The sequence below is a fragment of the Tamandua tetradactyla genome, chromosome 2, assembly GCF_023851605.1.
Source record: "Tamandua tetradactyla isolate mTamTet1 chromosome 2, mTamTet1.pri, whole genome shotgun sequence".
Lineage (NCBI taxonomy): Eukaryota > Metazoa > Chordata > Mammalia > Pilosa > Myrmecophagidae > Tamandua > Tamandua tetradactyla.
In genome coordinates, this window is record NC_135328.1 from 97,106,751 (window position 1) to 97,134,673 (window position 27,923).

A 27,923-nucleotide genomic window follows, 5' to 3' on the forward strand; every position below is an offset into this window, starting at 1 on the left:
TCTAAAATTCTATAGAAATGCAAAGGACCCAGAATAGCCAAAACAATCTTGAAATAGAAAATAAAATTGAAGGACTGTGCTAATCGACTTCAAAACTGATGACAAAGCTACAGAAGTCAAGACAGTGTGCTATCAGCATAAGGATAGACATCCAGATCAATGGAATAGAATTGACAGTATAGAAATAAACCCTCCCATTGATGGTGAATTGACAATTCAATGGGGAAGTTCTCTCAACAGATAGTAATGGAACAAAGGGATAGCTCCATGTAAAAGAATGAAGCTTGACTTCTACCTCACAGCATATACAAAATTAACTCAAACTGGACCAAAGACCTAAATCTAAAACTTAAAACTACAGAATGCTTAGAAGAAAACATAGCCATATATCTTTCTGACCTTGGAGCCTGGAGTGATTTCTTAGATATAACATTGAAAAAACAAGCCAAAAAATTAAAAATAGTTCAATTGGACATCATCAAAATTAAAAAATAAATTTCTTCAAAGGACACCACTAAGAAAATGAAAAACCTACAGAATGGTAAAAAATGTTTGCAAATGATATGTCTATAAGGGAATTGTATCTAGAATTTATATAAAATATATTTAAAATAGTAAAAAAAAAAACACTTACTGCGCAATAATAAAAAGAGAAAACATGATTTTTAAATGGACAATGGATTTAAGTAGACATTTTTCCAAAGAAGATACACAGTTAATAAGCATATGCAAAGATGATCAGCATTATTAGCCATCAGGGAAATGTAAATCAAAACCACAAGATACCATTTCAAACCCACTAGGACAGCTATAATAAAAAAACAGATAATAACAACTGTGGACAAGGATGTGGAAAAAATGGAATTCTTGTACACTGATGATGGGAATGTAAAATGCTGCAGCCACTTTGGAAAATAGTCTGGTAGTCCTCAAATGATTAAAAATAAAGTTGCCCTATGATTCAACAGTTTCCCTCCTATATACCCAAAAGAAATGAAAACACGTCCATTCAAACACCTGTACAGGAATGCTAATAGTGGCATTCTTCACAATAGCCAAAAAGTAGAAATAACCCAGATGACTAACTGATTAATGGATAAATAAAATGTGATATGGCCATTTCATGCTATTTTATTTGTCACTAAAAAGAAATTAGGTACTGATAAATCCCACAACCCAGACCTTGGAAATACTATATAAATGGTAGACGTCAGTCAAAAAAAAATCACATATGGTATGCTTCCACTTATATGAAACGTCCAGAATGGGCAAATCTATAGACAGAAAGTAGATTAGTGGTTGCCTAGGACTTGGGGGGTGGGAAATTGGGTGCAATGCTTAAGGGTTCCTTTGCATGATGAAAATGCTCTAAAATTTATTGTGATAATTGCACAACTCTGTGAGATGCTAAAACCCATTCATTGAATTATACTTACATGGGTGAATTATACGGTATGTTTATATCTCAATGAAACAGTGAAAAGATAAAAATACACGAGTCACCCACCTGAATTCAAGTCCACCACGTCCTCCGTCACCCAGACCTGATTCCTGGGTCCTGATTCCTCCAGGTTGCACATGGGTGTTGAGGCTGCGTGCATGGCAGAATGGGTTGTTTCCATGGGGTCACATCCACAGTGGCCGGCCACCTCTGACTGGAATCTGCTTTCTTCTGGCCTTTTGAAGGCAGCACTCCTTGCTCACAGATAGGTAGATAAAATGTCAATACTTAAAGGGACCTACCCTTTAATTTTACAGATAAGAAAAGCTTAGTGACCTGTTTAGGATCACAAAGCCATCAAAGGGGGATTTCATTCAAGTATTCCAGCAGTGCGCAGGTCGCCGGGGAGCAGCAGTGCCCTCCAGCATCTATAGGCCAGGGATTGGGAATTAGGACGCCTAATTCAGAATATTTTTTCTTGAACACACATATCTGCTCACAGAGTATCCCAAAGCTCTCCAACATTTGAACTCATCTTTGAACACATATAAACTGGTTCTCGTTCCTAGCCTCCTCACCTGGGAAATTCAAGGTCTTCCTCAATTCTGCGGAGTATTGTCTGCATTCACCCAAATCAGAATGACCTAATGTACTTATTCAAAATGCAGACTTCTGAGGCCTGTCCCAGAGCTGATGAATCAGAACCTCGGGGAACAGCATCCTAGAAACTGAGTTATGAACACCAATGCCAGGTGATTTTTATGTACCCTGAGTCAGAACATCTCTACGGATTCTAAAGTGGTGGATGAGGGGAGGTTAAGGGTGGACTGGAGGGTTATACGTTCCAGCTTTACCTGCCTTTCCACTGATTTTTTACTAGCCACCTTAATAAATAATCCTTAAAACCACCCAATTTAAGTTACTGGCATTGGATGAAAAGGAAATACCCTCTAGGGAAAACCATGGGTCAAAGATGAGGGGAGAAACATATCTATTCATCAGGCACTTTATATACCTTATCTCATTTAATCCTTACAGCGATTCTCTATGGTATTAATTTCTCCCTTAAAAAGATCAAAAAAACCAAAAGCTCCGAGAGGTGAGATTACTTGCCAAGAGAAAGCCAAGTTTCAAACCAAGGCATAACTGACTCCAAGATCCCATGCATTCCAGTTCACTATGCTGCCTCCTAGGACTAAACTGAGGAAACAGATTCACATTAAAGGTATCGTTCATTTAAGTGGGTGGGGAAAGGAAGGAGAATGCCGTATAAAAGTCAGACAAGAGCTAACGTGGTTATCTGAGCTGTATCTGTTTCCCATTGTAAGATTTTCAGCATCAGGGTAGGCTTCCTAAAAGCACACCCTCTGCTTCATGCCTTAGATGTCACCCTGAACAGTTTGGCTTTATTTATTTTATACAAAGTGGCTTCTTTAAAAGGGTCTTGTGCAAGAAGATTGCTGCTACAGATGGAGCCTATGCTGAATAGATTGGCCAGAGTGACCCCAACTCGGTTCTGCTGGACCTTCCTGCTACATGATGCAGCCAGGATCCAAACCCAGGCATTTCAACAGCCAATTCTTTATTGTGCATTTCATCTACTCTTATTTTCTAGATGAAAAAAAATCTGAATCCCCAAGATGTGAAAGGACAGAGAGTGAAAGTGTTGCATCAGAACTCAGATTTCCTACCTCGCTATCCAGTGTCCTTCCTCCTACAGCAAGCTGTTGCCATGAATATGAACCATTTTTCCTTTCATGGAACATGGAGATGGAATACAGCACTGGTTAGGAGTACAGACTTGAAAATTCTGATGATATGGGATTCTTCTCTACATCACTTCCCAGATGTATAATACTTGGAAGGTTACTTCAGTTCTCTAATCCTGTGTCCTTACCCATAAGGCTTGAACAAAAGGAACAACAGGAATTAACTGATCTCATTACAACCCTCCCTTAGCTTTGAATGAAGGACTTACAAGGTGACATGACAGTAGGTAGTAGAGACAAACACCAGAAGATACACACAGAAAAATAGTAAAGAGAAGCCACAAGGGTTTGAGAAAGAGGTGTGGAGTCAGTGAGAACCACAATGAAAACAGATCCAGTCAATAGATGCTTCATCAGAAAGGGGGAACCCTCTCCTTTCAGGAGGGATTACATTCAGCCAAGACCCAATGACAATGGCTTATGTATATAAAGTTACTATCTCAGAATAAAAGATGAACAGAAGAAAGCAATCCAAGGCTGGTATGGCAAATCCTCAAAGTGAACAAGCATCTGGGATCCTTTGATTTATTTGCTCCAATTTCCTTTGAGCATGGCTGCCAATCTCAAAATCATAAAGTGCTACTTGAGGTCCAAATTCCAGACAGAAAAAGAGGAATAGTCAAAGGGCACTCCCTCTGTTGTTTCAAGTCTCCTTTAGAGAGATTCCTGAAGTCCCACCCATGGATGGCCACGTCCATCTCAATATCATACCCAGATGCAAACTAGACTAGGAAGCGCTTCCCTTTTGCTGGGCATGCTGTCAGTCCAAATAAAGCCAGGGCTCTGTTACTAACAAAGAGGCAATTAGCAGTTTCCGCTACTCTCTCTAGGACAAGCGTTGAGCTGCCAAAGGAACAAGAAGGAAGCTAGACCTGTGGTGAACTACTCTCTTAGTTCCCTGGGAATGTCTTGACAAAGAACTACAAACTGGAGGGCTTAGTTCTGGAAGATGGAGGTCTGAAATTGAGGCATCAACAGGGTCATGTTCCCTCTAAAGTCTATAGGGTTGTGGCAGTGACTTGCCCGGAATCCTTGGCATTCCTTGGCTTGTAGCAAAACTCAGTCTCTGCCTATATCTCCTGACTTTCTTTTCTCTCTGACTGTTGTATGGAAATTTCCTCTTCACCAGTCCTAATAGATTCGGGCCCACCCTAATCCAGTTTGGCCTCACCTTAACTAATAACATTTTCAAAGATCCTTCTACTAATAGGATCACATTCATGAGACCGGAGTGGGGTGGGGGTGGGGGGGTGAAAGGAGAGGGAGTGCAATTCAATTCAATTCATAATTATCTCCCAGCATCCAGACAGTGTTCTAGTCTTTGTTAGGTCTGCTAAGTATCAAGATTCCCATTCTTATTTCTTTCTCTCTCTCTCCTTAAAATAAGCACATATTTTTAAAAATAACATAGGTGGGCCTCTGTTTTGTTTTTTTTTGGGGGGGGGGGGTTGACAGATTTACAACCTAAGAGAACCTAAGCAACATCCTGATCCAGTTACTAGCATGTTTCTGAGATACAGAAGGTGCTCAGTAAGTGTTCACAAAACTGAACTGAATTCCATCAAAAATCACACAGCTCCATCACTCATTCCCTGCCTTCCCAGACTTCAGATGCACTATCTCAGAAAACGGTGCCATTATTTTTGTGTGTGTGTTTTTTTTTCCATGGGGATTTTTCAGTGGTTTCATGCAGCAGTGTTATTAAAAGCAAGAATTTAGGAGATTTCTGGCTTATTGAACACCCTGGGTCCCTCATTGCTTTAGTGTACAGGTTGGAGAAAGATGGTCCTTTGCTGTTTTCATAGCCATTTTCACTAAGCTTAAGTTTCATAGCAAATTTGGGCAATTGATATTAAACCTTCTGCTTTCCTGCAGGGAGCCTCTGACTCTACACGTTTCATTAAAAACTCTGATCAGAGAAAAAAGGGGAGTGAAAGACAGCTGAGTCACATCCAGACAATCTATGTCTGAAATGACAAAAAATAATAACTGTGTACTCTTTCCAAGCAGGAGACTCATGAACAAGAAAACTGGGAAGCAAAAGGTCTGCATGTATTTGCAAAAATATAGTAGAGAAAAAGATAATAAATGCAATCTGCCTTAACCTCCCAGATTCTGAACTTTTTAAAGGCCTGTCTTAAGTTGTCTCCCAGAGTTCAACATTTCCCAGCCCACAGAATGTGCTTAATAAATGTTTGTTGAACTAAATGAAAACAGTAACTCTAAAAAATCAGATTTATAGATTTATCTAAACAATTGTCTAACGTTCTTCCTCACTATGCTTCATTAGACTCAGACTTTATCTAAATCAATAATCACAAATTGGTTTGAAGTGAGTTTTTTTAACCATTTAAAATTTCATATCCAAGAAAAATTGACCAGCCGTTAAAGTAGCTAAAACAGAGGATAAATCATTTTAGAATTCAGTATTTACATTACATACACAATTATCTTTATTTAATTAATCCCCAAAATTCATATACATTATTTACTTTATAGAAAAGCAAATCAATTGCCTCTATAAAATAGCATCTTCCATGACCTAAACCCTCAAAGAACATTACAACAGGAAAACTAGCCAAAGGGCATTTGTCCAATCCAGACACTTTTTAGAATTTCATTACTCAGATTGGGATTATGCACAATAAATAAGATTCTTATTCACAGATACGTCTGATGTAAGATCAAAAGAAGGCTATTTCTTTGTGTCATCTTTTAAATCAAAAGAACAAATTGGTGGTGCAATTTTCTAAAGAGTTTGGCTGAGAGGGAAAAAAATATGTCATAAAATTCTTCCCACAGGTATTTCCAAGAAAAATCAGAACTGAATGAAACTTTAAAAAAAGTCTCCTAACTGGGCAAACATTTCTTAAATGCCTAGTGTGTGTTGGGACCTGGGAGGCAAAGGTAAATGAAGCTGAGCTCCTGTTTGCAATGCAAAGTTTCTATGTTCCACATGAAGACATCCAAACTCCTTCACGAGGCAGTCCAGTCCATTTATGGACAGTCTCAACTGAAAGATGGTCTTCTTTTATAGACAGATGAGCTGTCTAACCCCCTGCAAATCTCTTCTTGGCCCGAGTATTTCTTCTAGAGACTCCCAGAGGCCCTAATTCCCTCTTCAACGTGACATTTCAAATATATGAAGACATAAATCAAGCCCTTTTCTCTTAAGATATCTCTTCTCCAGGACATCATCCCCAATGCCCTTAACAGTCTGCATTTAGATAACATGTGCAGAAGTTTCGCCATCTTCATTGTCCTACTCCAGAGCCAAATTCATCAGTGTCCCCATTAAAAAATGCATTGCCCAAAACTAGACACAAATCTCCAAATTTTACCTGACTGAGAGAAAATACACTATAGCATAACATTTCCCTTGATCTGGAGGCTCCATAAATGGAACCAAGTTTGCATGGGCAATTTCTTATACTCACAGCCACTCTTGGTTCCTTCTGAGCTTTGCGGCTGCCTATGAGTCCCAGATCATTTTCACATAAAATGATTTCAAGTCAACTCTCCCTTAACATAGTCTCTTAACTGTGAAAATTGTTTTTAAAATCTAAATGTGTGATTTGCCCTTTGATCCATAGCCACAATCTAGCTTAATTTTGCTGTCAAAAATAATGACCTGACCTCCCAACTTAGGGTCACCCAGATTTGATAAATGCATCTTTAATGCCTTCATTCAAAGCATTCAAGAGATGTTTTCTAGGATATGGCCCAAAATGAGGACCAATGGGCTGTAAGACCAAAGATCTTTCTCAAAATTGACACTAATTCATAACCAATGTTTTTTCAAGGTAGCCATTCAAACAGCTACAAATTCATCAGACTTCACTCTTATCTATCCTAAAATCCCTATCATGAAAGATTTGTTACATGTCTTGCTGAATTGAGACATAGCTTGTCTGTGACACTCCCTGATACCTCTCTAGTAATCCTATTATCTTTGTTTTGTCTAAGCTGCTATGACAAATACCACATAATGGATTAGTTTAAATACACAATGGATTAGTTTAAATAATGGGAATATATCACTTCATGTTTTAGAGGCTAGAATAGAAGGCTTGCTTGCTCCTGGGTTGGTAGCATTCTGGCTGGCCAGCAATCCCCGGGTTCCTTGGCTTTCCTGTCACATGGCAATGCTCTCTACTTTCTTTGGGGTTCTGTTGAGTTCCAGCTTCCAGCTCCTCCTCATGGCTTCCTCTCTAGTTTCTGGTTTCTTTCTCTTTATAAGACCTCCAATAACACAGATTTAGACCCAACCTCATTGTAGTAGGATCAGGTCTTAACTTAAAATCGTGTCTTCAAGAAATCCTATCTACAGTGGGTTCATACTCACAGGAATGTGGATGTAGATTAAGGACATTGCTAAATTGGGATACATAATCCAGTCTGTTCTACCCATCAAAAGAGGGAATATTTGTCTTCTCCCCTTTCCCTCATCTCAGGGACCTTCCTGTGATAACCTTCCGTACTTTGGATAGACATGATGCTATTCTATGAAAACAATTTTGTAATGACCATGTGATAGAAGAAGAATCCCCTTGCGTCATGCTGTTAACAACATCAAATAATTTGTACTTGTCAGCAAAATGATACTTCGGTGTTTGCCGTCATGTTATACTCAATGTCCTAGTTCCAGGTTAGATAAATGAAGCCATTTCTCCATTTTTATCTTTTGTTTTTAAAAATGCACATGGGGTACAAACACGGAGAACTGAAGTTATCAGGTTGAAGCCTATTATAAAGGGCCGCAGGTTGCAAGCTCTTACAGCAGTCACCTCTGTTCATCTATTGGAGTGGGTGGAGGGAAGTACCTGACACTGTTGAGCTGTGTTCCAATAGTCTTGATTCTTGAAGACAATTGTATAATTACATTGCTTTTACAATGTGACTGTGTGATTGTGAAAACCTTTGTCTAAGGCTCCCTTTATCCAGGGTATGGACAGATGAGTGCAAAAATAAGGACAAAAATAAATAAATAATATGGGGATACAAAGGGTTAAAAGGGGGGGGAGATTGAAATTCTAGCAGTCAGTGAGAGGGAGGATAAGGGGTATGGTTTTGGAAGGGGTTTTTTGTTTTTTTTTTACTTCCTTTTCTAGAGTGGTGCAAATGTTCTAAAAATGATCATGGTGATGAATACACAACTATGTAATGATATTGTGAGCCACTGATTGTACACTTTGGATGGACTACATGTGTGTGAAGATATTTCAAAACAAGTTTTTAATCAAACACAGAATTAAATCTAAAAAATGTATGCATGGTCTTCAGTCTAAATACTTAACACATATAAAGTAATCATCCTATTCCTTATCCCTTAGCTTGTACCTTTAACAGTGACTTAAAACTCTGATTGTAGTCTTCAAATCCAACAGCATGTGGTCTTTTCATTGATCCCATTTAAAGCCAAAGACAATAATAAAATATACGTTAAATCAAATGCTGCAGGGGGAATAAATCACCTGATTGGTGAATGTGTGACAGGGAAAAGAGCACGTGTAGCTCTGGCTGTTCCCCTCCCCTTCATTTCAGGAGCCAGCCTGCCTGTGAGCATAAAAACATTCAATCACTCTGAGTATGGAAGAGAGGTGTGGTGGGCCAGTGCTGCTTGTTTCTAGGTAGGTAAAGCCTGTTTAATTCTGGAGTTCAGTATTAGAGAGTCCTCTTGTCCCTAGCTATGTCACATTCACCCATAAGTAATAAAGTTATGTAATGATACTTTAATCTCCAAATAGCAACTTTTTTGTCTTATTCTTGTTTAGTTCAGAACTCTAGGCATGGAAAGGAGGCCTTATTTTTTTAAGACTAGTCAAATATCCACAAGAAAATGCTCAGATGGGTGTTCTCTGGCCAAGGGTAATTCCCATTAAACAGAGTCTCACTTAAGGGAAGAAATAATCCAGGTTTACTAAACCTGCTGTACTCAGTCATTTACTGGGAGCAGCCTGGGGCAAGTGCGGCCGAGATCTGAACACTACAGTGGATCCAAAAGTGTGGCAGCTGATGCCTTTCAGTTAACTGAGCTTCCCTGTAGGTTCTCTTGAAGGGATATCTGAGTAGCGCACCCCCATGGCTGCCATAATTAATAATTTTTGTTTACCAGATCACAGGAAATAAACTCTAACCTGTGCATCCATTCCCCAAAAGAAACTCCTCACTTGCTGGCATAGAAGTTCCTCGATAAATATTTGCTAATTAATTCGCTGGAGAGACTGGTATATTAAGCAGCTATTGCCACAAAAAAATCTGCATAACAAATCATCCCAAACTCAGTACTTACAACAAAAAAGCATTTATTTTCTTGCTCATCAGTCTACACGCTCAGCGATGGCTCTACTAGACTCAGCTGGGCCTGGATTCAAGCTATGGGTGGGATTCAGGACTGCACCAGGTGTTTCCCCATTCACCTTGGAGCAGAGGCGACCCAGAATATGTTCTTCTCTTGGGAGATCACGAGAGCACAGAAGCACAAAAGCCAAGACAAACTATGCAGTCATTTGCTCGTGTCACATCCACTAACAATCCATTGACCAAAGGCAAGTCACATGCCTCAAGCACTATCAATGTGGCAAGAACTATCTATACTTGGCTCAATTAGGGCACTGCAAAATCACATGGCAGAGGGAGGGCATGGAGGATTGAGAGAAAATACAATATACCACAAATATATACAGATCATGAGTTCCTACAAATAAATGCCTCCCTAAAATAGGCCCCAGATCAGACCTACAAGAAAATTAAGGAAAAAGAAAGTCACATTAATTATTATGTAAAAATACCAGTTATATCGATATGATTGAAAAGTTAGAAGTACACATGAAATGTTAAATTATATTTTCATGCTGTTATATATAATCATGCATGTCTTAACTATTATAATAGTATATATTTATCCATATTATATAGACATAATCATCCTATAAAAATCTTGTTCATTTTTTCATTCATTCTGCTTAATTTATAGCCTAATATATACATATATGTGGTCATATATAACCATGTACACATATTCCTTGATAGCACTTTATGATTCACAAAACTCTTTCTCTTTATTTTGGTTGTTCTCACAATCCCATGAGATTGACATGTGTGCATTTATGTATGGGTACTATGTATATATCACACATTAATGTTATATATAATACAAATTTAATATCTCATAATGAATGCAGGACAGATATGCAAATAGGTCTATAGAGAGATTTATATACTTATAAAGGTAACATTTTACATACATAATGTATGATATATATTACATATAAGCATTAGATGCACTTATTTAACATTTATATACAAAAATTTAGTGATAGAATAAATGATTATAAAGTCATTTTGCATATTGGGGAAAACTCCAAATTTGTGTACACACACAGAGAAATATAGATTCACTTCTTGATGTGGCCATTTGCCAATTTTCTATAGAATTTGTATGAGGAACCAAAAAAGTAATAAATTGTCAAGCACTAAACACGTATTATTATTATAAATTTACCATTACACCAGGTGTTAACCTATTTCCAGATGTCTCTATCCAGCATGCCCTAAATGTGTTTGTAATAACAAGTTAAATACCAAAAAACTAGAGGAGGGAGTATGATAAAAATTTGCTGTAGTCACTAAATTAAATCTAAGGGGATACCAAGGGCCTAAATTTATTTAATATAAGATCCAGCCAGCCAACCCCATAAATTGGCCCTAATTATGGAAATAAGCCTGAGCTTACAGACCTAGAATAGAAAGAAACTTGATCCAAGAATAAATTAAATCAGGTGGGTCAGTAAGAATTCTAGTCCCAGCCTTCAACTGTCTGTTAAAGCAATGTCATATTCTAGAAGGAATTGTGGGTTCTTGTTCCTTCACTTTGACCTTCAAACTCTTCTCTGCTGTTTAGCACTTCTAAGACTAGGCAGTAGGAATACAAGAAAGTTTCTTAACAAAAGTTACAAGCTTCCATTCGACAAGTGGGATTAAACTTTAGAATGTGGATGATCTAAAGAAATAACACACTCAAATTCATATTAAAAGGTGTGCGATCAGGGTGCATGGGTAGTTCAGTGATGGAATTCTCACCTGCCATTCCGGAGACCAGGATTCAATTCTCAACCCATGCACTCAAAAACTAAAAAATAAAAATTCAACAAATGGTGCTGCTATAATGGAATATTCACATGGAAAAAGAATGAAATGTAACCTTCCCACTGCATAGTATGCAAAAAAAAAAAAACAAAAAAACAGTGTGCAATTGATATTGGAGCTTCTCTAGACTGTGGCAGGCGTGGCCTGGTGGGGTGTGGTAACCGTCCACACACTGGGTGCTCGGGGAGGTGGGTAGTGTAGGAAGGACGTACCTGAGAATATTCCATTCTGAAGGCAGGGAGAAGATGAAATCAGGATGTGAGGAGTGGGTGAAGAGAAGGGGACCAAACTACTACTTTTGCCACCAAAGGGTTAGGAGAAAGGGAAATGGCTTTTAAACTATTCATGTATAATAAATTATTCTTGATAACTTTGTTGCATTAGAACTCAAAATCCACAGCTAATGATATAAAATATGCATTAAAATGACAGAAATGTTGTAAACACTTACTCCTCAATGTGTGATCTGAAGACCAGAAATATCAGCATCTCCTGGGAGCTTGTTAGAAACATAAACCTACAGGCCCACCCCAGCCTTACTGGCTCAGGATCTGAATTTATCAAGATTCCCAGGTGATTCAATGCCCATTAAAGTTTGAGTAGCACTGCTGAAAATTACCGCGTCTGCAAATCAGGCAAAAAAATAATAATACTCGAGCAGCTGAGATGGAAAGGAAATATATCATTAAAACTGCATTATTGTATTGTGAGTTGAATTGAAGAAAATGTCTGCTTTTAGTATTTTTTAAATTCTTTACTATTTTTTACATTGCCAACAATTAATGCCAAATCTGTTTATTGCCTTAAACATAGAAAGTCCGCAAGTTTGATTTAATATATGAATGACAGTTTTCTTTGAAGAATCTCTATACCAAATAAAAAGTCTTATGGAAATGCAATAATTAAAAGAAGAGTCAAATTGCAGGGCTGAAGACAGATTTGGTAGATTTTAAATCCTAAGAACTCATTGTTACAGCAGAACGAATGCACAGTATAATAAGAAATTTATCAGGAAAAGTACTGATTGTCATAAAGTTTCAAGAACAATAAAATTCTGGTCACTGGTAATAACCAATTGAATTCACCTAATGAGATTTAAAAGATGTATAGAAAGAACATACAGTAAGTTCCAAAATGTTATTTGAACACAAAAGGGAAAATATGAAAAATATATGGATATTCAAAATACCAAAATAGTGTAAGAAGCTAATATTCACTCTGGATTAAGGTCTTATTGTGTTTTTTATTTGGTTTTATCTATCGTGTTTTCCCCCAATCACCTCAGAATCAGTCTGATTTAATACTGTCTATATTTACCATGACAAAAAATAAATTGCTGAAAAGAATACAAAATTAATAACTATATGAATAAGGCAGAGATGATGGGGAGGGAAAACAGGAGTTAGATGCTGTCTCGCAACAACAGGGCACACTTGGCGGTAAAACATTTTTTCCACTTAATCTTCAACAGTTATTGGGATCACTGCCTGCTTTAATTTTCCTTTCCTCTGGCAAACTTCCATTCTCTTTGGCTTTTCCAATAGTAAAAATAAATAAATTTGACTCAAAAAAACCAAGTATTATTTTATAAATACAAACTGAAGATCAGTCTGAGGTTGGGTTTGTTGCTTTTGATACTGATGCTAATTTTAAGCAATGATTCAGAGAATCCCTGGAAGTTTATATGAGCTCATCAGTAGGAAAACCATTTTTTAATTATTTTAAATGTTTGCAAGAGCAAGAAACCAACTCTGTAAACTGCTGGATCACTTGATACACCATCCATTCCACACACCCACCTATTGTTACTGTTTTACCCAAGTGAGAGCAGAGTTGGAAATAAAATCTTACTGCTTGACAGTATTAAAAGTGAGATATCTGGTTCTTGATTTTCTGTACTGACCTGACTATAACATCTCAAAACTCGCTTTGGGGTCCACAGGTAAGATTTTAAGGAATGGGCTTAGTACTACCACAAATGTCTTACGTTTTATCAGTCACATGGAACTACAGCTAACATTTGTTGAACCAACAAGAGGGTGACAATGAACTGAAAAAAACAAGGGGAAAAAAATGTAAGAATCAAGAGGATACCCTCATGCTGTGATAAGCATCTTGCAGGCTTCAGCAACTATCAGTAGAAGCAATTTGAATAATAAATGTTTTTCTCCACAAGAGAGGTACACTGAAAGACTTTGACACAAGTGAAGACATGGGATGCGTAGAGTATCAAAAGTATTACTGGTACATCAAGGACCATTTGAGAGATGTGGCCGGGGTCTGCCTCTAAATAAACCTGCTATCACCAATCCTTAGAAAAGTGTGAGCTAACACAAGGGCTGAGAATGAGAGGGGATTTTGTGTACCATCATCGTTTCAACTGTTTGCACCTTGTAAGAGAACCAACTCTGTGATCCTTGTCAGCGTAAAATCATAGAGTGTTCCATTCAGAAATGGAGCTTGAGGTCCTCCATATATATCCATACCAGGCAAGGAAATTGGGAGCCAGAAAGTTAAAAGAGATTCATTCCAAAAACCCATGTCATCATATAAATGAGATATTAGACTTGATTTTCTTTCAAATTAATTCATCTTTGCCCAAACATGTGAGATTGAGATTCTATAAATATTCAAATCAGTCCTATGTTCTCAAGCTGTTTTTGTCCCAAACAGTCCTAAAGAGCTTATTTCACACACCCTCCAAATGCAAAACTAAGGTATATAAGGTTTTCCTTTTGTCCCCACAGTGACCATTGCGAGCACATAAAATTACACAGACCCAGAAAAATAGAGAACATGTTCCATGGACACTACTAGCCTTTTTATCTAGACAGAGATAACTATTTACTTCAGCAAATATTGGGGCTTTTAGAAATGCTGTATAAAGCATGGAACTTCAGTTTGTACATAAAATCTCCATTCTTAAGTTTAAATACATATATATGGGATGAGAAAAAGTACATGCATATGGATATATAGAATTTTTTCAATCACCATCATTTACATTAGAAATTTCTTTATACAAACATCTGAACTTAAAAAAAAAGTATTAGTGAATAGCAAGAACCCTCTCAGGCTGCAGAAAATCCAGATTTCCCTTTGAGCAGCCTTTCACTGAGAGACGTGAGCGATGGCAGACGAAGGCCTCTTAAGAATAGACTCAACAGAAAACGACAGCGGTTCATTCACTGAGAGTTTTGTTCCAACTTGTTTGGCTACAAAAAGGTCTTTTGCACATCTATCTATTGTAAATGTGTACTTCTGGTTCTCCTTGACTAAACATTCCCTGTGTTTCTTAGGGGCCTCTTCAAAGGCCTCTTTAACAAATGGTGCTTTCCGCTCAGGACCTGATTTGTCATTAAGTGTTTGCTGGAATAATGAATGGAATGGATTATGTTTAAGTGGCAGAGGGTGCCTGGTGCTTTCTTTGCTGATCTTGGTTAAGACGTGCCCTTGAGGTGCCAAGGAGTCCGTGTCAACCATAAGAGAGAAATCCCGTCGTGGTGGGGAGAAGGCGGACCGTTCAGGGACTGCTTGGTGACCCTGAAGGTCATTTCTGAAGGTCTGGACCTCAGAAGAGTGGGGCAGCACCAGAGAGCCTCCCATTTTGGGTGGCATCATGTCATGATCAGCACTGAGACCATCCTGGACTCGGGCTTCCTTTGCATCCCAGCTGGCTCCAGGTTTCAGGGCTTGAACTGAGGTGGTGGCATTTAAGAGGCATTGCTGGTAAAGGAGGGTGTCGCTAATGGCACCACACTTGGGCCAAACAAAAAATCTTGAGGACAAAGGATACTGTCTGTAAGTTGTAGCCACACTGACATTGGAAGAAATTAGTTCCATATTCCCAGACCCTGAATATTGCATGGTTAGATCAAGGCAAGTGGGCAAAAAATTGCAGAAGTCCTTGCCAGGTGGTTCCACTGGGGCAGGGCTGTAAGCCCTTTTGTAGGAGTTGCACTCAGGTCCCTGCACCACGCGGTTGGGCAGGAACAAGGCAGCAGCTTGGGAAGCTTCCAACATCTCCCTCTCTTTATATTCTCTTTCCAGCATAATGTTCTCCAACTCTTTGTCAGCAAAGGCCCGTCTTTTCCTCATCCTGTCACTTACTGGGGGAGGTAGAGGTGAGGTCCCTCCTAGGTAAGTTTCGGCTGGAATGGGGCGGTAGCCTAAATTGAGCAAATATTACATATAAAGGTGATTAACATCTAAGGAAGGAAAATCTGGAAATCCACAAAGCAACAGAAAGACAACAGAGCAACAGAGTACTTACTTACAATTGTGTATCATGAACATTTTTTATACAGAAAGAAAAGTATAACTAAGTTCAATTTGAAATAGCTAAGTAAGCATAATTTGAAAAGTATAACCAAGTTCAATTGGGTAGGGGTACTAATTGTAATTTTTTGTTGTTGTTGTTTTGGGTTGGTTTGATTGAAATTCTAATATTCTTTCCAGACTCCTGTACATTAAGAGACAAGTCTTCTCATCTTGCTTCATTCAATACTTAACTACTAACCATGTCAATTTTTTCCATTATTAAAAAAAGATATCTATACCTAGAGCTGATGTCACTTTTATTTTCTAAAGATGGCTCAATACGTACACACTGTTACAGTAGTAGAATAATCCAAGGAGAACTAGGATAAAAGAGAAAGAAAGTTAAAGCAGATTAGTAAGAAGAACAAGGAAAAAAAGACTTCAGGCAATAGAGAAGCACAGAAAATTTAAAAGATCTGTTAACTAGTCTAAGGTAGTCTGAAGTAAAAGATTTAACCAGATTCCCTCTCCTACCAGTATAAACAAAAAAGGGGGGAGGGGAGAATTCCTCGCTATGTTGAAAATAACTGGTCTAAAATATTTTTCCCAAGCTCTAATCATGTTGGCCAGATACCAAAATCATTGAGCAAACAATCATTAGAACACAGATTAAGTCATCACACATTTTATGAATCGGGTTAAAGTCAATAACAAGGATTGGTGTAATACAAATAAAATTCCTGGCAGTGTAGAATACTTTGAGTATTTCTTCATCCCCAAGTGCTCACCACTATCAAATTTGTTTGAAGGATCCATTGTGATATTTGTGTTTACCATCCTACTCATTTGCAAATAAAATAAAATTTGAAAATTAATGCTTCCATTTCTATGGTTCACTTTTGCCAGGAAGTTATTTATTTGAATTTACTGTTCCATTTAGTCCTCTTACTTCTCAAGTTGCTTTGGCACAGTTTCAATTTATCTATGTGGTCCCTATGGTTATAAATCGGTTTACCCAGTTTATAACCAAATTCATTTTTAATGCATGAGAAACTCTTAGGTCAGAAGTACACAGCCCAGGGTGAGACATAAACAAACTAGAACCAACCTAATTCATAAGCCATGCAAGAAAAAAATTGACTTTAAAAAAAAAGTGTATATTTTTAACCTGAATTTCATGAAGTGATGGTAATTACAGCAAACACAAACTTTCCATTTATTTAAATGGTGAAAGGTGGTCTGTATATTATTTAGTCAATAAATAAATTCCATGCCCAAATAGAGACATCCTGACTTGGCTTATTCTGTTCAGTTCCAGGGTCTTAGTACAACTGAGGAAAGAGTTTTTCTTTCTTTCCTTCCCGGACACCTACTCTGGTTTTCCCGCAGTTTATCTTTGTATATCTCTCCCACTGGTGTAAATTTCCTATGTACTCCACATTAACCCATTAATTATTAATCAGACAGCAAAATTATCAGGATTCTTAAACTGATGGTAAAAAATCCTCCACAGGTATGTGAAATTCATTTTCCCACATCATGGGAATAACTTTCTAATAAGTTCCTTCATCTCAGATGGCTCCTTCATAGGTCAATAAACGTTAATAAAAGCGGCTGAGTGATGAGAGGCACTCAGAACTGGGGTTAAAAGGCAAACGGATCATTTTGTGTTGCTTTACCTTCTAAAATGCTCTTGGCCAGCAAACTGGGTGCCCTAACCTGTCTCTGGTACACAGCTTTGCGCTCGAAATTACTTTGTTTCCCGGAAAGCCCCTTCTTGTCCTGTAAATGCAAGAAACAATCGGTAATGCCCGGAAAGAAAATGTGAGAGAGAAAGGAAAAGGAAGGGACCTCAGCAAACCGTCTAGAAACTCTCCCCAGTATAAACGCACTTATTTTCCTATCCCGTGAGAAAAAGATTCCAAAATCATTTCATATCAGAGCACCCTAATCCCAGGGCAATGAGTTGGAGGCTCCGTCCGAAGCCGCCAACTGGTGAACCGGGCCCCCAGCCTTCTCGACGGCCTCTTTGCTACAATCACTCGCCCCGCAGAAAACCTGCGGTCAAAAAATGGGGGGACAGCGAACCAGGTGGGGGGTGAACTCCGCTGTCGGGAGGTGGAAGAAGCCCCCGCCCCGGAGGGAAGACTGCAACCCACAGCCACGTCCTTTAAGGCTCCGGTCCCGACCAAGGGGCCGGGGCCGGAGGTGGGGAGGGAGGGGGCAGGGGTGTGTGCTGCCTTTGGACCGTGAAGTGGGGTTGGTTTCTCCTAGTGGTGGGGTGCAAGGGGAGAGGGGTGTTGGGGAGGCGGGGGAGAGAGGGAAATGTGAGGGTCCCCGTCTCTTAGATTCTCTAGGGTATTATGGCTTTTGAAGGCTGCAAACTCTTGAGTTATTCACTGTTAATTGGGTATGAGGGCGAACGAACTGTCGTGGCCCTAGGACAAGGGGCACCTACCCACCCCCGCCGTGGCCGCCAGATCATCGGGATTCCGGGCCTTTCCACGTCAGAGCCCGGCCCGGCGGGCCGCGGGGAGCGCGGGGAGCGCGTGGGGACGCAGGGCAGGCGGCGCCCGGCGGAGGCAGGAAGCCTCGTCCGGGACCAGAGACGTAAGGCGTCCAGGACGCTCTCCGGGGTCCTGGGAAGGCTTTCCTTTGGGGTCACTGCCTTCAGCTTGTGCGGTGTCCACCCTCCAACTTCTTCCCCGCCCAAAGGGAAAACCAAAAATCCTCCAAGCCCGGAGTCTGAGAGGAGGCTGACGAAGCCTCCTGTGCAGGGAACACATGGAAATACATAATCTGCGTTTCAAGGAGAGCCTCTCCCTTAAAGAAACTCCTGACTCTCCTCATAGCTGAATCCCACGACGGCAGGCGACAGAGACGCCTTCACCCGCAGTTACGTAATTGGTAGACAGCAATGACTGCGTGACTTTGGGCTGCGGGCACCTGCCACTTTCGGTCCCATCCGTGAAATGGGGATCAAGTTCTGCCTATCTCAAATGGCCCGGGGACCGCGGAAACACAGAGTGCACTGCGTGCTGCGCGGTCGTTTTCCGGTCAGCTCTAGCAGCACAACGTGCTGGGCACTGAGCATTGGATCAACCACCATCCCCACCACCACTAAAATAATTTTTTAATATAAAAATAAAATAAAATGACTTTTCTAGAATGTCTCGATCAGGCCTAACACTTTCAAGACCTCTCGCCTCCTTTTCTAAAACATCTTTTTCTGCCAAGTTCGCCAGCAATGCCCACAGCTTCCTGTCCTCCCGGCCCTGCAGGCCAACGTGGTCAGAGAAGCATCCTCGCCACCCTTCCGAGTACGAGCCCTTCCCGGTGGGAAGCAGTCACTTCCCCTCCAGGTCCCCGACCCCACTGCGACTCCAGCCGCCCGGGCGAGACGCGCCTCCAGGCCCGGCGGGTACGCACCTCGGTGGCCTGCTGCCTCCGGAGCGCCACCTGGGCGGCCATGACGCGCTGCCGCTCCACCACCAGCAGACAGTTGGCGCACTGGCAGTCGCGCCAGCGGCAGAAGCGCTTGTGGCCCTTGAGGCAGGACACCACGCCGTGGTTGCGGCAGCGCGCGCACTTTGGCGTGCGGCTCAGTTTGCGCGGCTCGGCGCTGCCTCCCGCGTGGGCGCCGCGCTCGGGAAACCCCGCAGAGGCCGGTGGGGGCTGCGGCACCGGCGGCGGCCTCGGCCGCGGTTCCCCCTCCTGCTCCGGCCCGCTCGGCGCCCTGGAGGAGGCGCCCGCCTCGTCGCCGTCGCCCTCCTCCTCTCCGTCGTCGTCGTCGTCCTCCTCCTCCTCCTCTTCCTCCTCGCCGTCCCCGTCGGCCGGCGGTGAGCTGGGCCCGGGCGGCCTTGACCGCGGCTCCCCGCAGCGGTCTTCTTCCAGCTCCAGGCTCTCCACGTCGATCTCCCAGTCCCCGGCAGTCGGGCCTGCCAGTGGGTCGGCCATGGCGCGGCGCCCGCTCGAGCCTGTGCTCCGCGGCCCGCAATCTGGGGGGACACAACGATACCCAAAGACCCACCGGCCGCTGTCAGGGACCGTCCCCGAGCCTCGGGCCCAGAGCTCCTGGTCTGCCCGCCTCGGATCCCTTGAGGAGCCGGGTTCTCTACATGTCACATCCAGACCACACGTGCTTTCCTGTATCTTTAGGTCCTGCCGAGATCCGCCGACCCAACAGGACCTTTTTCCTATTAATTGGAAGTGCTCTGTGAGCACCTGACCTTTCTCTGCAGCCCTCTCTTACTTTACACAGGCTTTCTGGACAAGTCCCAGGGAAACTCACTGATCACACACACACACACGTCTTCTGTCCAGCTAGGCCGACCTACAGGACTTCTCCATACCGAACCACTGTTTGGCTATGACGAATATGAAAATGTCAATGAGTAAATTGTTTTCCTTTTGATAAGGGACCCTTACAGACCCTGGGAGGCACCGCCTTACCCTTCCCAAATGTCTCTCATCCTCCCATAATACAAGGACCCCTCCATGGGTTTAGTGAGTCCTCTTCTCTCCCCGCCAAAATCTCCGGCCCCAAACCAAAGTCGTTCTGCTGTCATTAGACCCCCAGTCGGACCCTGGGCACGGACCTAGTACTTGGGCTGCGCCGGGATGAGCCCAGGGTGGGTTTATTTGCATCGGCCTTGGCCTGCATTTTTAAGGCAAGCCATCCGGGGGGAGGGGGATGATACGGATCTTTGCCCTCCCTGATACCCCAACTGGCATCACCGAACTTACCAAGAGTCTAAGGCCCAGGCTTGCAGCCGGGACAAAAGATATCCAGCCTTAGGCTCTGGCTCTCCGGCCGTGCTTGCAAACCGAAATCGGGGTCGCCACGGGGCTACAGCTAGAAGCCCAGAGCCAACTAGATTAGGACGGGGAGGGGCAGGGTGAGAAGATGAGTCAAGTCCTAGCCGCCTCGCCCGCACATTCCGGACCTTGCAAAGTTCCGCTCGGTTCTCTGCAGCCCAGGAGCTTCACTTCGCGGAGCCCGCTTTCGGCTTCCTCGCACCCAAGCTGGGCCGGTACCATACGGCCTCCCCGCCCCGGCCTGGCTCACCCAGTAGGCTTCCCGGGCAGGCGGGAGGGCGCGCGGGAGGGCATGCAGCCTCAGTGCCGCGCAGCGCCCCTCTCCTCAGTCAGCAGCTTCGGCTCCCTTCCTAGTATTATCCGTTCGCGTCCCAGAGCTCTGCGCCCGCTGATTGGCCGGTTGTCAGGCGGTGTGCACGTTGATTGGCTAAGACGCGCCGTCTGGGCGCCCGCCTCCCCCTCCTCCCCGCCTCCTCGCGTCCGCGGCGCTCCTCCCTGCCCAGCTCCGCCTGAGTCCGCCAGCGCGGCTTTCGGTGTAGCCGGGTAGCAAGTCCCGGCTTTAAACCCGAAATGTGACGGCGCTGGCGGAGGAGTAGTCGCCATTTATCTCGCGAACTAAGAAAGAAGCAGAGACATATTCTTACAACTCGCCTTGTCAACCAGAGAAGGTAACAGACAACAAGGCAGGAGATCAGAAAGTCTAGCTAGCGTTGTCTCCACATTATCAGCATCATCACGTTATCAGCATCTTTCTCTGCGGCTCAATCATTAACCCAAAGCTGGGCGCAGAAAAGAAGCCTCTCTATGGGGCGCACAGCGGCATCTTACTTTCTCCCGCAGGAGTAAATCAATCATTACCTCGCACTGGGACGGCTGATGAGAGGGCAAAAAATCTACAGATGTTTTTGTGTCTAGCGTCCAAAATGGTTCTTCACTAACCTTCTCCACGCCCGTGAGGCAGGTCTCCAGGTCACTTAAGATTTTTCTTTTTCCTACATGTTTCTGCGCTCTCACGATTACACTTAATTTGGGGGAGACCGGAAATACCTGCCATTAAGAGATTTAGGTACAATACATTTATTCTAAGCATGTTTGTAAACTTAAACTCTTTTAAGTACATGACTGCTTTTTCGTGTTTCAATGTCATGTATAGAGAAAAAAAACTTTCTACCTTCTCCCTCGAAAATCTTTTCCGTATTTAATGATGAAATGAAATTTACACCATATAGAAAGAAATAATTAGCCCTCTAATTCAACGCTGCACTCTATTTCTTAAGCTAAGTTTAAAATCATATCCACACTTTTCTAGTTATATCTTTTAATAATCAACGTCTTAAGAGACGATTGGAAGTTGGGTTCCATTGTACAGCACACATAGTAGGCCCGCAATAAATATTTGTTGAAGGAAACAAATTGCTGAGCCTGCTCCATCAGTACTTTTCACCGAGCCTGTCAGAAAGTTAGAAGTTAACCAAGCTCGGACATGCTGGGGAGGAAAAAAAGGCAGTTCAGGAATTAGTGTGCAACTAAAGCGATCGACCCGACGCGCAGGTATTCTCAAACTTGGCAATGTTGGAAAGGCACTAGGACTTCCGTTTGGACTGGTGCTCCTCTCTAGAGCCTCTCGCAATGCTCGGCGAAGGATGCAGAGGAAACAGTCCTACTTATTCGCTTCCACTGCTCAGTAGGTCTGGGTGTATTAGAGGGGTGTTTAGGAGCAGACCCCAGAACGCGGCGCCTGAATGCGCAACGGTACGCAGACACAGGACAAAGGGTCACACAGACCGTTCATGCCTCTCCCTTGTCATCGCCTAATAGCACCAGTGAGTTGTATTTTCATTTTGCATATTTCTTATAATAATCGAAGCGATGATTCATCCTGCTCCCAGCCAGAAAGACACATTGTGGGTTTGCGTTTCATTATTTTACTCCCCGCACTCTCGGATTTTAGTCTTTGGTGTTATGTGCAGCCCTCCTGTAACAGGACCCGGCACGTTTTTACCAAGTCGTTCTGGCTTTTTTCAGTGTCTCCCCCTACTCAATACATTTTTGTCTTTGCAAAGAGGCATTTCAGCGCTTCTGCCCCGCGACCGGCCTGCAAACTGTACAGCCTCACTACAGCCATGTGCTTTTATAGCCCGAGATGGGGGTAAAAAAGATGAAGTCAGCCCTTCACCAGTTATTTTAAATATTAAGAAACAAAATCAAGAAAATAGTTTGCTAACTCTGGGTAACTAGATTGCAGAAAAGGGGGACGAGGGGTAATAGGAGGGGAAAGAAGTGTTTCCTAAACTGAAAATAAACGGCGAGATGAGCAGGCCTTGAACTAGCTCGAATTGTAAAAGCTGCTATAGAAGGCAGAAACGAAGTGGGGGTTGCATACTAAACTTCCCTCGGTGGAAGCCAGGAGGGGAGATGGAACTGAGGGACTCCAGGATGGTGGAGCCGGCGCCTGGTACGGAGATGAAGAGGCACTCAGAATGTTCGAGAAGGGCCCAATTTGCGTGGCTCGGGTCAGGCCCCGAAGTTCCCGAGGCGACGGCGCCCCAGGGCTTCCTGAAGTGGCGGGGCTTGCCCGCTCCAGGTGGGCCGCCCGGGAACCGTTTCCTCCCCCATCCTTCCCCACCCCCCCCACCCCCCGCCACCCCTGGCAAAAGCCTGCACAGAGCCCCACTGCCTGCTGCCGGCTTCCCCGCGCCTCTCCAGGTCTCCCCTCTCCCCCCACCTGCCATACCCACCCCGCACCCGCTGGGCCGCACGTGTGGACGCGTCGTTGTAATCGTGGTCCTGCTGAATTCACTTTCTGTCCCTCGGCCTGTACTGAACAGCACATCCCACCAATTGCTCCGAGGTGAAGTTGTGCGGGAGGGAGTGGTGCCTGGCTCGAGAAGAACAGAGGTTCTTTATCTTGAACCATCTCCAGGAATTCCCAGAAGCTCGGATACTCAGTGCGAAATTACGTGCATTTTTGTAACGAAAATGAGCAGAGCTTTAACCAGATTGTAAAAGGAATCTATGGCTGCACAAACTGGATAGTAAATTAAATAGTCAGGAGGAGTACTTGTCAGAGGGGCTGGGCTCCAAGTTGGGTTGTGCCACTGGCTGCGTGGCCTTGGTAAGTTATTTCTCTGTGCCTTAATTGCCTCAGCATGGAAAGAGGGTTTCCTTAGGTCGGGTCGTTTTGAAGACAAAGTAATAATGAGGATAGAGCAGCGTGGCACGGGAGGAGCTCAACAAACGTTCCTCTAACTTCTGGGCGGTAGCGTATCCCGCCCCGGGAGGGCCCGCAGGTCCCGGGCCTCGCAAGCTGGCCTGCCCAGCTCCCCTCTCGAGGTCCGGACTCCGTTAAAGGGGATCAGGCCGTGAGTCACCTGTTAGGTGAGAAAACAAAAGTCCTTTTGGCTCGTAAACCGACACCGAGTTACAAAGTGCAGTTCAGCGTCCCTCCTGCAAATTACAAAGCAGCCGGGCCAAGGTTGACTCTGCGGGCCGGGCCCTGCGGGGCGGCCTCGGGACGCGGGCAGTTCGTGTAGCCTTTCTCCGCCCGCCCAAGCCTGCGGGCTTTGCTGATTCCGGAGCTGACGGGGCGGGGGGGGGGGGGGGGGGGGGGGCTCCGCTCCATCTCCCTCCCCTTTTCCCTAAAATCTCCTCTCACCCGGCACCCCTTTCCGTCCCCACTCAGCTCTGACAGACCAGGTGCGAGGCCCCTCCTCTCACTAGTCAAGCAAGGGAACCTGAACAAAAAGGCAGGGGGATGGCTAGGATTCTTTTGTACATGGCGAGGGTGGCTTTGTTTTTTTCGAAGGACGGAAGGAGAAAAAGAGAAAGAAAAAAAGGAAAGAAGGGAGAGGGAGGAAGGGAAGGGGAGGGGAGGGGAGGGGAGGGAGGGAGGGAGGGAGGGAGGGAGGGAGGGAGGAAGGAAGGAAGGAAGGAAGGAAGGAAGGAAGGAAGGAAGGAAGGAAGGAAGGAAAGGAAGAAAGAAAGAAAGAAAGAAAAAGGTGGGGAACGGATTTCAAATTGGCTCCCACTCACGGATCCGATTCCTTTCTGCAAATTCCAGCTTGCCGGTCCTCGGCGCCAAGCCGCACGTGCCGCCTACCTCCCGCGTGGCCACGCGGGCTCGGGTCTGGCTCTGGGTCCTCGCTTCCGCAGCCCGCCCCTGCCACCACCACCCCCACCCCCCCACTCCGCCTCACTCACCGAGCCCCTCCGCCACCCCCACAAGGAGTTAAGCCCGCACTGGGCCGTTTTCCCCAGCGGGGCTGCGCGAGTCCATCCCAGTTCAGACGCCCCGCGGCCCGGGTTTCGGAACGAGACAGATGGGAGTTAGAATCCTACCTCTACCCCTTCTTGGCAATGGGATATCGAGGAGTATCTTAAGCGTCCCTCTACGCCTCCCTTTCCTCAACTGCAAAATGGAGTTAGCCGTAAACGAGGTGAGAGGTGTAAACCCACTGGCACGGTGACCCGCTTATGCCGACCATCTCACTACGTAGGAGTTATTATATTTGTTGTTTTCATTTTCATTCAAAGACCTCGCCCATGGCTGGTGGAAATTCAAAGCTCGATTTCCTCCCCACACCGCTGTTAGGCCTGTAGCAGAGGATGGGCACCTGTAGGATTCCTCCTGCTCCACAGCCCCCCAAAGTCACCTAGCTAAACCAGCCTAGGGCCTGGGTGGTGGATGATTTAGGGGAAACATCTGGGCATCTAAGTAGAAGTGCTTTCCTTTATGCCTCTGGGTCCTCCAGAGATGACCTGAATCCACCTCGTCTAGTGAAAAGCTCCCCTTAATTTTGTACTATCTCAACAACTTTGAGCGGCTGTGGACCGGGAGAAACAAATAATCCCAGAAGGGATTGCAAAGATATTATTTCCCAATTTGCTTTGCATAATCAAATATATGACTTGTCACATGCAGGGAGGACGGGGGAGCAGCTTGCAGAAGATAACTATTCTCTTCCAGACTGTTAGAATTCTCCCTTTCCCTGCGCTGCGTGTCCAAAAGGCTGAACAGAAGGACAAGAAGCTCTGGGCTCCTCCATGGGGAGCAGAGTTTTAATCACAGACGTTTAAGACCCAAAGGGAAACTATAGTCCATGCCCCTCATTCTAATCTGCCAGGGGAAACTGAGGCTCAGTTAGAGAAGTTAATGAGATTTGCCAGCGGACACGCAACTAAATAGTGACTTACCCTCCTGCTGGATGCCTTCATTAGTTAAAAATGAGCCCTTTGCTAGCACCATAGGGCATTGGATGCACGAACTGTGAAACAATCTTTTCTTTCCAACATATCTGCAGAACCCATCTACCCACCGCCCCACCTGCAGAAAGTTTCCATCCTCCATGCTGGGAGATGAGGCTCAATTCACCTGGGGATCACGTTAATGAGGTCACCCCAGGCCTCTGTGACTTTCCAAATGGTCGTCAGGGGAGGTAGAGATTCAGGGTTGCAGTAGGGCTTGTGTCCCGTCCCCCCCCCTCACAGTGGCCATGCTATGGAAGGCAACCATCAGAGGGCAGTGACTTGTTGCCACATCAGGAGACAGACAGACACATACACACACACACACAAACACACACACACTCAGTGCTCCTGCTCTGGGGCCTCCTTGCAGCCCCTAGGGACCGCATGACTAAATGAAATAGTAAACTCTTAACTCTGAGAGTTGTACAACCCCACTCCCACATTGGAGTTTAACATTTTTAAGATGCAGATTTTATCTACACTAAAATCATTCTCCATATTTTCCCAACAGTTCAACTACCAAGTAGAGAGGATTCAAGAAAGGGGAGGTAAAGCAAACTGTTGGTGAGGCAGCACTTTGTCTATGTGTATAAGTCACTGGGAGGATCCTTTAACCTTCCTGGGCCTCAGGTTCCTTGATTGCAAAGTGAAGGAGTGAAATTCAGTGATTTCTAAGTTCTCTCTCCAATATTGAAGAATGTAACAAGGTTTATAACTCCTGCTTGACAGACTTGATACTCAAGTAGCTCAGCAGCTAACAAAATCAAGGGCATGAAGAATGTTCAAGAAAGACAAAAGGAGGAGCAGGAGGAGGAGGGAGAAAGGGATGGGGAAGAGAAGGAAAATGAGAATGAGGGGAAGAAAAATGAATTAGAAAGAATCTAAAAAAAAAAACTGTGTTATCCTGACATCTGGCTGACATTTCTGCTCCTGAATAATTCTTTCAGTCCTATCTAGTCAAAGTCCCAGTCAAAAATGTAAAATTAAAGAATAATGTTTCAACTGTTGAAAGGATGGGGACCTGGGAATAATTCCACAAAAGATGTGGTTCCTTAGAGCCTAGACCCAATGAAGACTCACTCATGTGACAATGAGGGTTCCCAGAAGTCACAAAGATTCCATGATCCTGTGGCCTTGGGATTAGTCTGTTCTGGCCAGATTTTAAGCAATAAATAGACCTGCCTACCCCTTGTTCTGTGGGATTTGCTCCCCATGTGGGGTCGGGGGTTGGGGCCCTAGGGATGGCTGAAGTTACTCCTTTGCTGTTAGCCCCAGGAAGGCACTCTGAGAAGTGTTCTCAGTGGGAGGCTGGATTTATACCAGTTTATACCAGTAGCACCCCTATGCTCAAGTTTTACCCCAGCCTGGAGGAAGAGTTGCAGAGGGGCTTCCCAGAACAGATGATCCGTAGAGTTTCTAATGGTGAGGTGAAGGTGGGGAGGGAGTGAATAAGAAGAGGGGATCAAAGTGTCCCTGGCTCTGTCTTTGCTTTTATCACAACATTTGACCTGGGTAGCAAGCAACTATCCATAATATCTGAGAGACTTAAGTGATCCTGTGTCTTGCAGCCAATTGGCAAAAACACCGACACTTTTCAAGAGTACTTGACCTGCCTAAAAAAAGGGTCCTGGAATTTTTTCCCTCTGTGAAATAAGTAGTAACATAAATTAATTAAATAAAAGGTAGGCAGATTCTCTAGGGATTTTCCTACTCCCGGTTTTGCCAGCTAACCTTGGCCTTTGCCTCACCATGACCTTTCCCGGCTTTGGTTGAATATTCTGCAAAATGAAATGGTTGAAGTTTAATCCAATCATCTCTAAAAATCTCTTCCGGTATATATTTTATACTTCTAGGTGGAGTGAAAAAATGGGGAAGGTTTGCGCGAGGTTTTCTCCACGAGGAAAGAACAGGAAAGCAGGCAGAGAGAAAGGAAAGCCAGCTCTAGTACGCACCCTTGACAACCAAGCGCTACGGAAACTTTAAGGACCCGGAGGAAATCTTCTCTTTGAAAATGCTGACCCCAGAGGGCAAGCGGGTTTTCTAAACGAGGGAAATGAGGCGCGGAGGCGGGCAACTTGCTTCACACTGATTTACGCCACGGGAGCACAGGTGCAAGAATCTCCCATCTCCTCTCTCAAACTCCAAGCCCCCTTAGCCCTCCACCCGGGCCTGTCCTCTCGCGGAAAATTTATTGGCGAGGTGAGGCCAGGCTAACAAAACTGCAACCCCGGGCACTTCGG

The 27,923-nt window shown here is 43.9% G+C and overlaps 1 protein-coding gene across 1 annotated transcript; it reads right to left on the minus strand.

Moving 5' to 3' along the window:
* Window positions 1-10,267: 10,267 nt before the first annotated feature.
* On the minus strand, window positions 10,268-19,583 carry DMRT2 (doublesex and mab-3 related transcription factor 2). The gene is made up of 3 exons (XM_077148321.1): window positions 19,048-19,583; window positions 17,298-17,400; window positions 10,268-15,527 (listed from the first exon to the last, which is right to left on the minus strand). The coding sequence occupies exons 1-3, from the start codon at window positions 19,573-19,575 to the stop codon at window positions 14,470-14,472; spliced, it is 1,689 nt and encodes a 562-aa protein (XP_077004436.1). The 5' UTR covers window positions 19,576-19,583; the 3' UTR covers window positions 10,268-14,469.
* Window positions 19,584-27,923: the final 8,340 nt, after the last annotated feature.